General features: G+C 46.4%; 1 protein-coding gene across 2 annotated transcripts in view; it reads right to left on the bottom strand.

Moving 5' to 3' along the window:
• LOC145356576 (sodium-coupled monocarboxylate transporter 1-like) overlaps positions 1 to 15,046 on the bottom strand; it is an 85,184-nt gene that overhangs the window by 37,085 nt on the left and 33,053 nt on the right. For both annotated transcript variants that reach the window (XM_080209352.1, XM_080209351.1), the window contains one exon: positions 1,349 to 1,489. In XM_080209352.1, the coding sequence (XP_080065478.1) occupies positions 1,349 to 1,489 (141 nt within the window). The remainder of the gene's footprint in view (positions 1 to 1,348; positions 1,490 to 15,046) is intronic.

Here is a 15,046-nt window from a genome sequence, read left to right as displayed (position 1 = left end):
AAGGCAGGCTGGTGGGGGCGGGGTGGGGGGCTGATGATCTACTCCTTTGTTTCCAAGTTCCCTTCCGACCCAAAAATCCAGTGCCTGTACACATTGGCCTATTTGTCCTCCATCTGCCTATCCCCTGAGCCAATATCTGCCTCTAAGTCCCTAAGAATGGTACTCGCCACTCCTTCTCATGATGTTGTTGCATCCTTCCACCCTATTGGCTCCCTCTGCTCTCTGTTACATTGACCATTCACTCCTACGACATCTACCCTGATCTTGTTTCCCTGCAGTTCACCGACCCTCCCAGTGCTCACCTTCACCTGGACATTCTCCCCCTCTTCCCACACATGGACTTTCCCCTCCACTCACCCTTACGCCTCTGCAAACAACGCGGCCTTGTTGCAACTCCTCCCTGCATCACATGGCTATACCCCTGTGAAACACTTTACTGTGTCCCCCAAACACCTCCTGCAGACCCCCTCAACCCCACTGCGTCTGCAGTCTTCCTAAATCTCTTGGATGATCCTGTTGACATTCCACACCAGTGTGAAAACTATTTTTGGGTCTCCCGCTGACTTTGCTCCCCCAGGCCTCCATCCCCCACACGCCATTGACCCCAGTGGCAGGGGACATGAGAGAATTCGGCCCAGAGTTAACATTTCAGATCAAGTGAACTTTCATGGGAAATAAATATTACAAGGTGAAACATTCACTCAAATTCTCTTTACAGACGCTGCCTGACCTGCTCTTCCAGCATTTTTAATGTTTCTTAAAATTATAAAATTCATTCAAGTTTTAGTAAGTGAACAAAGGAAAAAGACCAAAATGAAACAGCTAGGATGGTGATTAAGATTGCTCTCTGTCTCTGATGTCAGATCCATCCTATTATTAACTCATTTCCGCATAGATACAACTTTATATTTATCAGCCATCGTTCCATTTTGAAAACTCCTCAAGTGTATCAGACATTGATTGCATGAGGTTGGGTGGAAAGTATCACAGAATCCCTACAGTGCAGTAGGAGGCCATTTGGCCCATTGAGTCTGCACTGACAACAATCCCACCTAGGTCCTATCCCTGCAACCCGTCATATTTACCCTGCTCGTCCCCCTGACACTAAAGAGCAATTTAGCATGGCCAATCCACCTAACCTGCACATCTTTGGAGGAAACCAGAGCACCTGAAGGAAACCCACGCAGACACAGGGAGAATGTACAAACTCCATAAAAACAGTGATCGGAGGCTGGAATTGAACCTGAGTCCCTGGAGCTGTGAGGCAGCAGTGCTGACCACTGTGCCACTAAGTGTTGGTTCCTGATTGGGAAATCAAACGTATCCTTTAATTATCTGTTTAACTTACTTTATTGCCTCTTTTTCACTCTTGCAAGCTAAATATCTTTGTACTTGTGATTGGTTACAACTGTATATTGCGATCCATACAAATGAACCTCCTATCACTGTGGTCCAAAATGTATGTCTTCTCCTTGGGTCAGGGTCAAAGCTGAAAGAACAAAAAATATCTGCAACATTTATCTATTTTGCACAGATCTCTAAAAATGAGATAATATTACTATTAACAGAAAATCATCAGTGGGGCTGATACACACCCTGAAGCAGCATTTTGCATGTTATTTACTTGTTATGGATATCTAATTTTATGTTTCAAATGTTTCTGGATTCTATTTTTAAGTTTGGGAATGAAATTTTTAAAGATAAATGATATTAGAACCGGAATCTTCCATTCTGATTTGATTTTGATTTGGTTTGATTTATTATTGCCACATGTATTAGCAAACATTGAAAAGTATTGTTTCTTGTGCGCTATACAGACAAAGCATACCATTCATAGGGAAGGAAATGAGAGAATGCAGAATATAGTATTGCAGTCAAAGCTAGGGTGTAGAGAAAGATCAACATAATGCAAGGCAAGTCCATTCAAAGGTCTGATCGCTGCAGGGAGGAAGCTGTTCTTGAATCGGTTGGTACGTGACTTTAGACTTTTGTATCTTTTTTCCGATGGAAGAAGGTGGAAGAGAGTATGTCTGGGGTATGTGGGGTCCTTAATTATGCTGGCTGCTTTGCCAAGGCAGCGGGATGTGTAGACAGAGTCAATGGATGGGAGACTGGCAAGTGTGATGTATTGGGCTACACGACCTTTTGTAGTTCCTTGTGGTCTTGGGCGGAGCAGAAACCATACCAAGCTGTGATACAACCAGAAAGAATGCTTTCTATGGTGCATCTGTAAAAGCTGGTAAGTGTCTTAGCTGACATGCCAGATTTCCCTACTCTGGAGTTTAAACTCAGTGGCAGGCACGGAATTGGGAGTGTTTTACTCTGAGAGGGCAGGACAGCTGACAATGCACAATCTCACGCTGGTCAGCTCATTACATGTGCATCTGCTGTTGTTCCGGGGGGGCAGGCAGTAAGTTACCATCCCTCCCATTGTTTCACGGAGTCAGGGGTCTGGGTGGAATATTTCAATTGGACCTGGACAGCTGTGCATCCATCGGTGTGGGAACCCCAGATTGTGCTGATAGCAGACAACATGAGGCCCCCGTGCTTCAGCAAAGCCTTCCGGGGGATTCTACTCTGGGCCTTCCAGGTAAGACGGAAGATGCTATTTCCCAGGGATGACAGCCAGACCTTCTGACCACAGCAGCCCGGTGGAGGTCACAGCAGCGTATAGAACCTGTGGGACCGTCCCACAGTGCAGGAAGAAAATGAAGAATCTGTTGCGCTCCACCAGAGTAAATGGCTGCGTCATCCTCACTGCAAAATGACCTTCGTAATGGCATCAGGCAATCTAAGTGTGCAAGTGCAGAGTGATAGTAGACAGCAGTTTGGACAAAGCTATCACAACCAATAAGGTATAACCGTCAACAGTCTGCTTCCCTCTCAGCTGCGGATGTTAAGGTTACACCAAGACGTAGTCATTCGGAAAAGAAAGGTAAATACATTTTGAAGACACAAGTGGCATAGGTGTACAACAATGTGTGTACTTTTGTAAATAAGTGTCCACTTGCATAGTTTGGAAGTTTCCTGGATTCCATCTTGCAGCTAATTTAACCACAGGCATCTAAGCATGTGAAATCTGGGCCCATTTCAGAGTCCAATAATAAACTCCTATAGATTCAGTTCCCTCAATTATCAATATAGTGATTATTCAATAATCCCACTTGCACGTGACTCAGCAATGGCCATCATTTTGATGTGCATGACGCCAGCCACGTGCTCAGACCTCTGAAAATGTGTTCAGCAAAGTCACTGCAACTCCTGCCCTGCTGTGGGATGTGGGTAGGTGTCAGAAATACTCAAGGAGCGATAAACCTGCTGTGTGAGTCGTGAGGAACACAGTAAATGCAGTTTTAGGACTGAGAGAGTGAAACTCTACATTGTGTTCTTGACAATAGAAAACCAGAGGTGCCCTACATGTCTGGAGACAGCAATGGTGGCACATACATCATTAATGGTCTTCTTTGATAATTTGCCATTTTGGGCTAGCATGCTAGTGGGGTCCTAACGGACAAGTTAACTCTGACTGCAGGAAGGATTTGACTGTAGAGTTTAAGAGCTGTGTGCACAGTTGACAGAAGCTGAGGCAGTAGAGAGACTTCACTGAGGAGCATTCTGGGAGAAATTCTGGGTGGCACGGTAGCACAGTGGTTAGCACTGCTGCTTCACAGCTCCAGGGATCTGGATTTGATTCCTGGCTTGGGTCACTGTCTGTGAGGAGTTTGCACATTCTCCTCGTGTCTACATGGGTTTCCTCTGGGCGCTCCAGTTTCCTCCCACAGTCCAAAGATGCGCAGGTTAGGTTGATTGGCCATGCTAAAAATTGTCCCTTAGTGTCCTGAGATGCGTTGGTTAGAGAGATTAGCAAGTAAATCTGGAAGGATATGGGGATAGGGCCTGGGTGAGATTGTGGTCAGTACAGACTTGATGGGCCAAAAGGCCTCTTTCTGCACTATAGGGTTTCTATGATTTCTATGATTTCTAAGTCGGAGCAGTTATATCTACTGAAAAATGGGAAGTGGAAGAACTGGTGTCAAGGAGAGGTTAAGCCTTTACAGAAATGTTTCCCTCCCTCCACCCTCCTCTGACCAATAAAAGGACACAGACATTAGAAGTCAGAAAGTGATGTGAGACCAATGGATGCAGCTGATTGGTGGATATTTCCTAACCATATTAAATTGAAATGCATTGTTTAGGCAAGAGTAGGGAATTATTTGCTTTATTTCAGTTTCCTTTATAAAGTTTTTAAACTTGAGGATTTAGTCATGGCAGGAGAGCTCGAACCAGTGGTTTGCTCTTCTTGCTCCATGTGGGATACCAGGTACATTTCCAGTGCCTGGGCCAGCATGTGTGCAGGGAGTGTGTCCAGCTGCAGGTCCTGGAAGCTCGTGTTTCAGAGCTTGAACAGCAGCTGGGGACACTGTTGATCATCCGTGAGTCAGACAGCATTATGGATAGCACATTTAGGGAGGTGGTCACACTGCAGCTGAAGGGACATAAGGAATGAAGGGAATGGGTGAGTACCAGGCAGTCCAAGAGATGTAGGTAAGCAATTCAGGAGACCCCTGGGGTCTCGCTTGCAAATCAGTATTCCATTTTGAAAGCTGATGGTTCCTCCAGGGAGTGCAGACAAAGTCAAACTTTTGGCACCATCAGCAGCCTGTATATACAGAAGGGGTTGCAAAGAGAGGCAGGGCAATAGCAATAGAACCATAGAACAACAGAAAATTACAGCTCAGAAACAGGCCTTTTGGCCCTTCTTGTCTGTTCCAAACCATTTTTTGCCTAGTCCCACTGACCTGCACTTGGACCATATCCCTCCACACCCCTCTCATCCATGAACCCATCCAAACTTTTCTTAAATGTTAAAAGTGACCCTGCATTTACCACTTTATCCGGCAGCTCATTCCACACTCCCACCACTCTCTGCGTGAAGAAGCCCCTCCCTAATATTCCCTTTAAACTTTTCTCCTTTCGCCCTTAACCCATGCCCTCTGGTTTTTTTCTCCCCTAGCCTCAGTGGAAAAAGCCTGTTTGCATTCACTCTATCTATACCCATCAAAATCTTATACACCTCTATCAAATCTCCCCTCATTCTTTTATGCTCCAGGGAAAATAGGGGATTCTATAGTCCAGGTTACAAACAGGTGCCACTGTGGCCATCTACATGACTCCAGGATGACACGTTGTCTCCCTGGTGCAAGGGTCCCCCGGGATTTCACTGAATGGCTGCGGGGCATCCTGAAGGGGGTGGGATAAGTTAATACTAATAGCATAGTTAGAAAGAAGGATGAGGTCTTCCATCAAGAATTCAGGAAGTTAGGCAGTAGACTAAAAAGCAGGACCTCACGGGTTGTACAAAGAACAAAGAACAAAGAACAACACAGCACGGGAAACAGGCCCTTCGGCCCAACGAGCCCACGCCGCCGTCCCACTGTCTCAGTGACCTATTCATGATTTTAGTCTACGCCTAATGTGCGAGGATCAGGGAGGTCCAATATAGGGACAATTTAGTACCCAATCAATCAGCCTAAAAGCACATCTTTGGGATGTGGGAGGAAACCGGAGTACCCGGAGGAAACCCACGCAACCACAGGGAGAACGTGCAAACTCCCACAGACACAGGCCCAAATCCATGTGTCTGCACAGCAACAGAGATAGTCTCTGAGCTGTCATGTTGCCCTCGAGATGGTCCAGTTTAAGCACACTAACGACATGAAGCAATAGGCAACTCCCGAAGCAACGTCCAAGAGCAGCCCACTACAACCTGGCGCATGCATGCCCCTTGCTGGACTTAAATGCCTGTGGAGACAAAAAAATTCATTATTAAACAGGCAAAGACTGTAACATCCCTGAGGCAAAAACGTAATCCCAAGCCTACAATGTTTAGTAAGGCCTGCTATATCCCCCTATATGTAGCCCGCTCATGTGGCTGTCTAAGTGACTCTTAAACAACCCTAGCGTGCCTGCTTCCACCACCTTACTCGGCAGTGCATTCCACACCCCCACTACCCTTTGCGTGAAAAACTGCCCTCTAATATTTGTCTTATATCTAGCCCCCCTCACCCTAAGCCCGTGTCCCCTCGTTCTATCCATTTCTAATAGCGGAAAAAGCTTACCACCATTTACTCTATCTATCCCCTTCATAATCTTATAAACCTCTATTAGATCCCCCCTCAGCCGACGTCTCTCAAGGGAAAACAGCCCAAGTTTGTTCAATCTTTCCTTGTAAGACAGCCCTTCCATACCAGGCAGCATCCTGGTAAATCTCCTCTGCACTCTCTCCAGGATCTCTACATCCTTCCGGTAGTACGGCGACCAGAACTGGACGCAGTACTCCAAGTGAGGCCTAACCAACGTTCTATACAACTGCAACATCAGACTCCTACTCTTATATTCTATACCCCTTCCTATGAAGGCTAACATACCATACGCTTTCCTCATCACATTCTGCACCTGCACCGACACCTTCAGGGACTTGTGCACTTGCACCCCCAGGTCTCTCTGCGTATCTATACTCCGGATAGTTCTACCTTTTATCGTATAACTCCCCTCCACATTATTCCGGCCAAAGTGCATCACCTCGCATTTCTCCGGATTAAATTCCATTTGCCATCTATCTGCCCAATCTACCAGCCTGTCTATGTCCTGTTGCATTGCCAGGCACTGCTCCTCAGTACCTGCCAATCCAACCATCTTAGTGTCATCAGCAAATTTGCTGATCACACCACCTACCCCCTCTTCCAAGTCATTAATATATACCACAAATAGAAGAGGTCCTAGTACCGAGCCCTGCGGCACACCACTGGTGACAGACCTCCAATTGGAAAAGGAGTCTTCCACTACTACCCACTGTCTCCTCCTCCCAAGCCAGTTCTCCACCCATCTACATACTTGGCCTTGTATCCCATGAGCCTTCACCTTTTCTATCAGCCTACCATGAGGGACCTTGTCAAACGCCTTACTGAAATCCATATAGACGACATCAATGGCTTGTCCTTCGTCAACCGTTTTTGTCACCTCTTCAAAAAATTCCACTAGATTCGTAAGGCACGACCTCCCTGTAACAAAGCCATGCTGCGTATCCCTGATCAGATTGCAGCGCTCCAGATGTTCATACATCCTATCCTTGAGGATCCTCTCCATTAGCTTGCCTATAACTGAAGTCAAGCTCACCGGCCTATAATTCCCTGGGTTATCCCTCTGACCCTTTTTAAACAACGGTACTACATTTGCAATGCGCCAATCCTCTGGGACCTCACCTGTGTCCAAAGAAGAGACAAAGATTTGCGTCAGAGGCCCAGCAATTTCATCCCTCACTTTCCCTTAGCAGCCTGGGATAGATGCCATCAGGCCCCGGAGATTTATCCGTCTTTATACTGTCTAAAAGTCCCAACACCTCTTCCCTCGTGATGACTATTTCCCTCAACGGATCCTCAAACTCCTCAAGCACAGCACCAGACATCAGGCCCCTCTCCTGTGTGAATACCGACGCAAAGTATTCATTCAAGATCTCCCCCATTCCCCCAGGCTCCAAGCATAGTTCCCCTCCTCTGTCCCTGAGAGGACCAATCTTCCCTCTAACCATCCTTTTGTTTCTAACATAGGAGTAAAATGCCTTAGGATTTTCTTTAATCCTACCCGCCAAAGCCATTTCGTGGCCCCTTTTTGCCTTTCTGATGCCCCTTTTAAGTTCTCTCCTACATTCTCTGTATTCTTCTATCGCTATCTCTGTCCTCAAATGCCTAGATCTAATGTACGCCTCCCTCTTCCTCCTGACCAGGTCCTCAATATCCCTAGTTACCCACGGCTCTCTAATCCTACCCTTCCCATCCTTCCTCTTGACCGGCACATGTCTTTCCTGCAAAGATTTTAGTTTTCCCTTGAGAGACTCCCACATACCTAGCGTCGACCTGCCGTCAAACAGCTTACCCCAGTCCGTATCTTTAAGATCCTGCCTAATCCGGTTGTATCTAGCCCTCCCCCAGTTTAACACCTTCCCCTTAGGACAGGCTTCATCTTTATCCATTAATATCTTAAACCAGACAGAGTTGTGGTCACTGTTAGCCACATGCTCTCCTACTTCAACGTCAACCACCTGCCCAGGCTCATTCCCCAGAACCAAGTCGAGTATAGCCCCCTCTCTGGTCGGGCTATCCACATACTGCTCCAGGGATCCTTCCATTACACACTGTACAAATTCCTCCCCGTCAGCACCCTCTGATCTCGGCACCTTCCAATCTACCCCGGGGAGATTAAAATCTCCCACTACCACCACCCTATTCTTCCTGCTCTTATCTAGAATGTCCCTGCTTATCCCTTCTTCCACAGCCCTCGGGCTGTTGGGCGGTCTGTAGTACACACCCAACATAGTAACATCTCCCTTCCTGTTCCTCAACTCCACCCAAAGCGACTCAATTCCTATATCCTCTATACCTCCCTCCCTCTGCACTGCTATGATGCAATCCTTAACTTACAACGCCACTCCCCCACCTCTCAGCGGCCCACCCCTATCACGCCTGAAGCACTTATACCCAGGAACATTCAACTGCCAGTCCTGCCCTTCCTTTAACCAAGTCTCTGTCACTGCCACCACTTCCAACTTCCTTTCGAACATTATTGCCTTCAGTTCATCTGTTTTGCCAGTCACACTCCTAGCATTGAAACACATGCACCGAAGACCCTCAGAAACAATCCGATCCTTCTTCCTACCCTCCGGGCTTACCCTATCCCCAATCCCAGTTCCGTCCACCTCCCCACCCCCCCTCCATATTAGTTTAAACCCTGCCGAAACACTCCAGCCAACCTTCCAGCTAAGATATGCACACCCTTCCCAGTTAACTGTACCCCATCCCTCTTGTATATTTGCCCCTCTTTCATAAAGACTTCCCAGTGGTCTATGAATCTAAAACCCTCTGCCCTACACCAATCCTTCAACCACGCATTTAGTTGGAGTATCTCATTATTTCTAGCCCTGCTAGCCCCAGGCACCGGCAGCAGCCCAGAGAACGCCACCCTGGAGGCCCTACATTTCAGCCTAGCCCCCAACTCCCTGAACTGCCTACGTATGTCCCCCCTGCACTTTGTTCCTACATCCTTCTCTCCTACGTGCACTATCACATCAGACTCAATCCCTCCATCCTTCAAAATTCCCTCTACCCTTTCTGAAACATCCTGTACCCCTGCTCCAGGGAGGCAGACTACCATCCTGGAGTCCCGCTTTTGCCCACAGAACCGCCTGTCAATCCCTTTGACTCTCCCATCCCCCACCACTATCTCACACCCTGCACTCTTCCCTTCCTCCGAGGTATTCTGATCTCCCTCCCTTGCCTTCTCTACCCCAGCTGTCACCCCACCCTTGATATTCCGGGGTAATTCCTCCGGGGCGGTCCTAGTGCCATGACTCCTTTTCTTTTCACTCTTCCTAACTGTAACCCATCCATCTCTCCTCCTAGGTCCTGGTATCTGCTCAGTGTTACTGTCCCTATCCATTATTTCCTCATTTTCCCTAACTAAAAACATATCCTCCAGCCTCAGTTCCAGCTGCCTTGTAATCTTGGGATTACTCCTAGTGTCTTATGCTAGCGAGCACAAAAATAAGAGGATAGTGCAGATGAATGAATGGCTCAAGAGTTGGTGCAGGAGGGAGGGTTTTAGATTCCTGGATGGATGGGACTATTTCTGGGGATGGTGGGATCTGTACAAGTGGGAATGTCTACATCTGAACCAGAACAGGCCTAACATCCTTGTGGGATGTTTTGCTAGTGCTGTTGGGAGGAGTTTAAACTAGTTTGGCAGGGGGAAGGGACACAGACTGTTAGCAGAATAAGGGCGCGGAATCATACAGCAAAACAAACAAATCAGAATGAGTGCAGCTGTATTAAGTTTCAAGGGAATAAGGCCAGGCTGGGTGACCTTTATTTTAATGCCAGGAACATTGCAGGTAAAATGGATGAGTCAAGGGCAATGATTGACATGTGGAAGAGTTTTATAGTCGCCATCACAGAGACATGATTGAAGGAAGGACACAATTGGCAACTTAACATTCTGGGATATAGAATCTTCAGGTGAGATGGGGTTGGGATGGGGGTTGGAGGGGGCAAAAGAGAGAGGAGGCATTGCATTATTAATCAAGGAGTCAGTTAATGCAGTCAGGAGAGATGATGGGAGGAATTTTACGGACTCACTTGAGTGAAACCGGAAATTTCTGCCCGAGATCGACTGAGATTTCCATTGTCGGATCCTTGCCCGCTCTGATTTTGTGGTGGGTGAAATAGTGGAGTTCTGGTATACATCTTGAGGGAGCATCATTGTGGGTGGAGCTTAGAAATAAAAAAGGGGCTGCCACATTGTTCAGTGTTTATTATAGACTCCCAGATAGAAGGATATTGAAGAGCAAATATGTGCTCAGTTTGTGCAGGCGTGTAAAAACAATAACAATAGGGTTATTAGATTAGGTGATTTCAACTTTCCCAACATTAACTGGGATTTACAATAGTGTTAAGGCTTTGGATGGAGTAGATTTATTGAAATGTGTGCAGGAGAACATTTTAAATCAATATATGGAAGGTCCAACAGGACAGAGAGCTATGCTGGAGCTGATTCTGGGGAATTAAGTTGGACAGGTGGTTGAGGTAGTGGTGAGGGAGCATTGTAGTGATAGCGACCACGACATTTTAAGCTTGTATAATTGAAGCTTACTATCGACAAGGAAATAGATAAGCTGCAGAAAAATGTTTTCGATTGCGGGAGTGTGAAATTTAGTAAAACAAGATAGGATCTGACCAAGGTAGACTGGGAACAGCTACTAAAGGGAAAATCTGCCAAAGAGCAGTGGGAGACATTGGAAAAGGAAATGGGGAGGTTGCAAGCCCAGAATGTTCCCCCTCGGGTGATAGGTAGGAATAACAAACCCAAAGAACCACAGATGGCCAGAGATATTCAGGATACAATGAGAAGGAGAAGAAAGACTTTTAATAAGAACAAAGGAAGGAAATCAGTGGGAGACATTAGTGAGGTACAGAAAGTGCAGGGTGGAGCTTAAGAAAGCAATTAGGAATGCAAAGAGGGGATATGAGAAAGTTCTGATTGGTAAAAGTAGAGAAAATCCCAAGATATTCTATAAGTACACCAATGGGAAGAGGATAACCAGGGAAAGAGTAGGGCCCATCAGGGATCAAGGGGGCAATCTGTGGGTAGAGCCAGAGGACATTGGGAGAGTGTTGAATGAATACTTCACATCCATCTTCACCCAACAGAATGAAGATGATATTGGAATTCAGGGACAGAGACTGTGAGGTTCTTCAGCAAACTGACATAAGGAAGGACAAGTATTGGAGGTGTTGGCAGTCTTAAAAGTGGATGAATCTCCAGGTCCAGATGAATTGTGCCCTAGGCTGCTGTGGGAGGCAAGGGAGGAGATCGCAGGGACTCCGAGCCAAATTTTCAATTCCTCTCTGGCTGTAGGGGAGGTCAGTAAAAAGTCTGACAACACCAGGTTTTAGTCCAACCTATTTATTTGATAATATACTCGCAAGGAGGTGCCAGATGACTGAAGAACAGCTAATGTGATTTTGCTTTTTAAGAAGGGTTGTAGAGATAAAGCAGGCAATTACATTCCCGCGAATCTCACGTAGTGGTAAGGAAACTATTGGAGAAACTCCTGAAGGAGAGCATCTATCTCCACTTGGAGAGGCAAAGCTTGATCAGGGAGAATCATCATGGCTTCGTCAGAGGGAGGTCATGCCTAACAAATTGGATTGAGTTTTTTGAGGAGGTGACCAGGTTTGTTGACGAGGGTAGTGCAGTTGATGTAGTTTATGGACTTCAGCAAAGCCTTTGGCAAAGTCCCACATAGGAGACCTTGGAGGTAAATTCACATGGGATACAGGGTAATTTGATAAAGTGGATTCAAAATTGGCTCAGTTGTATGAAACAGAGGGTGATGACAGAAGGCTGCTTTTGTGAATGGAAACTAGTGTCCAGAGGCATACCACAGGGGTCTGTGTTGGGCTTTCTATTATTTGTCATTTACATAAATGCCATTGATAACCAATTGGGGGGGTAGGGTTAGTAAGTTTGCGGATGACACAAAGATTAGCTGGGTGGTTAACAGTGAAGTGGAGTGTCTTAGGCTACAAGAAGATATAGACGGAATGGTCAAAGAGGCAGGAAAGTGGCAGATGGAAATTATCCCTGAAAAGTGCGAGGTGATACACTTTGGAAGGAATAATTTGACAAGGCAGAATTCAATGAATGATAGGACACTAGGAAATTCTGTAAAACAAAGAGACCTTGGTGTATTTGACCACAGATCACTGAAAGCGGAAGGGCATTTGCGGGAAATTGTGATTGCAGCAAATCCTAACACACCTGCAGCCTGGCTTTTGGGATCCAGGTGAATTGGACACATTGGTGGGCTCTCCTAAAGAGGGCAAAGTCACTTCTCAGATGCATGTGTGTCATGGACAGGGAGATGCTACATAGGTCTCCAGTGGAGCCCTAGAAGGAGCCATTAGTAATGAATTTTCAGGTGGTTGTGACCTTTAATGCCACTAGTCTACGAGTTTTTGTGACATCAGGTTGTTGTGGAGAAACTGGCAAATGTCATCAAGCAAATCCTAAGGCACCTTCAGCATTGCCTTTCAGTCAGCTATACATAACTGTACTGCCTGCAATGTACCCATAGTCAGGCCAATACATGCCATTGTACTGATCCCTGGGCACTAACACCCTGATCCTCATGAGGCCCCACTTCCACTTGCTGTTCAGTCCGTTGTTTCTCCTGGCCTTGTGATGCAGTAAGGCAGGGTTGCCTGCAGCCTGCATTGTCTAGACCTCAGTGGATCTATACATAGATTGCAGTAATCTACCTAGTGGACATAACCGCTTCAGATTTGCCTCCATCACAAAGCCAGCAAGTCAATGCTAAGCCCTGTGCCTGGCTTTGGTCTAGATTCAATGAGAGTCTGTAACCTCATGGCCCAGCACATCCCCCTCTCTACCATTACCACCAAGTCACCAAGAGAACAGGAGGGCATGCCAGGAGCAGCACCACGGATATCTAAAAATGAGGTGAACTACAGAAAAGGAGTACTTGCATGCCAAACACCATAAACAGCAAGTAATAGACAGAACTAAGTGATTCCACATCCGATGGATCAGATCTAAGCCCATCCAGCCATGATTGGTGATGGGCAATTGAACAACTCACAAATACTCCCATCCTCAATGATGGAGGAGCCCAGCTCATCAGTGCAAAAGATAAGGTGAAACATTTGCAATAATTTTCAGTCTGAAATTGGATGAACCATCCCAGCCTCCTCCAGAGATCTCCAGCATCAGAGTCTTCAACCAATTTGTTTTGCTCCAAGTGATATCAAGAAATGGCTGAAGGTACTGGATACCGCTCAGGCAATGGGTCCTGACAATACCCCAGCAATAGTACCAAAGACTTATATTCCAAAACTTGCCGTGTGCCCAGATAAACTGTTCAATGCAGCTACAACACTGGCATGTACTCAGCAATGTGGAAAATTGCCCAGGGATGTCCTGTACACAAAAAAAAGACAAATCCGGCCAATTACTGCCCAGTCAGTCTGCTCTCGATCATCAGTAAAGTGATGGAAGAGGTATCAACAGCGCTATCAAGCAGCACCTGCTCAATTATAACCTGCTCACAGAAGTTTAGCATAGGTTTTGCCAGGGTCACCCATTTCCTGACCACATTACAACCTTGGTTCAAACACAGACAAAAGACCTGAATTCCGGAGGTGATGTGAGAGTGACAGCCCTCAAGGCACCATTTGACCAAGTATGACGTCAAGCGCTCCTGGAGTCAATGGGAATCAGGGGGAAAACTTTCCACTGGTTGTAGTCATGCCTGACACAAAGAATGATGGTGTGGTGGTTGGAGGTCAATCATCTCAGCTCCAGGACATCACTGCAGGACTTCCTCAGGGTTGTGTCCTAAACCCAGCCATCTTGAGCTGCTTCATCAATGACCTTCCTTCCATTATAAGGTCAGAAGTCAGGATATTTATAGATGATTGCACAATGTTCAGTACCACCCATGACTCCATAAACACTAAGGCAATCCATGTCCAAATACACCAAGACCTGGACAATATCCAGGTTTGGTCTGACTAGCGGCAAGGAACATTCGCACTACAGAAGTGTGAGGCATTGACCATCTCCAGCAAAAGATCTAACCATTGCCCCTTGACTTTCAATAGCATTATCAGCTGAATCCCCTACTATCAACATCTTGGTGGTTGACCAGGAACTGAACAGTACTACCTTTATAAATACAGGGGCTATCAGAGCAGATCAAAGGCTAGGAATTCTACAGCGAGTAACTCACCATCTGACTCCCCAAAGCCCGTCCAACATCTAAAGGCACAAGTCAGGAGTGTAATGGAATACTCCCCACTCGCCTGGATGAGTGCAGCTACAATGACATCCAAGAAGCTCGATGCCATCCAGGGCAAAGCAGCCCACTTGATTGCAAGCCCATCCACAAACATTTAATCCCTCCACCACTGATGAACAGTGGTAGTCAAGTATACCATCTACAAAATGCACTGTATATACTCACCAAGGTTCTTTAGACAGCACATTCCAAACCCACGATCACTACCATCTAGAACGACAAGAGCAGCAGATACACGGGAACACCACCATCTGGAGGTTCCCCTCCAAGTCACTCGCCATCTTGACTTGGAAATATATCGCCGTTCCTTCACAGTCACTGAGTCAAATTCCTGGAATTCCCTCCCTAAAAGCACTGTGGGTGTAACTACACTCCAGGGATTGCAACAGTTCTAGAAGGCAGCTCACCACCGCCTTCTCAAGGGCAAGGGGAAGAGAAATAACAGCTGGCCAGCCATGACACCCACATTCCTTCAGTGAGTAAAATCAACATAGTCTCCCCCCTGTCTTCCAGTGAAGGACCTCCTGGAGAAACATATAAGTGTTTCTCCCATTCTGACATGATTGTGCATGAAGACATTGTGCATTGACCAGGGTGATATATGTCATGCATGAG

Source organism: Carcharhinus amblyrhynchos, chromosome 21, assembly GCF_965287045.1.
Source record: "Carcharhinus amblyrhynchos chromosome 21, sCarAmb.v2.hapA, whole genome shotgun sequence".
NCBI classification, from domain to species: Eukaryota; Metazoa; Chordata; class Chondrichthyes; order Carcharhiniformes; family Carcharhinidae; genus Carcharhinus; species Carcharhinus amblyrhynchos.
This window is presented reverse-complemented; position numbering and strand designations above follow the sequence as displayed.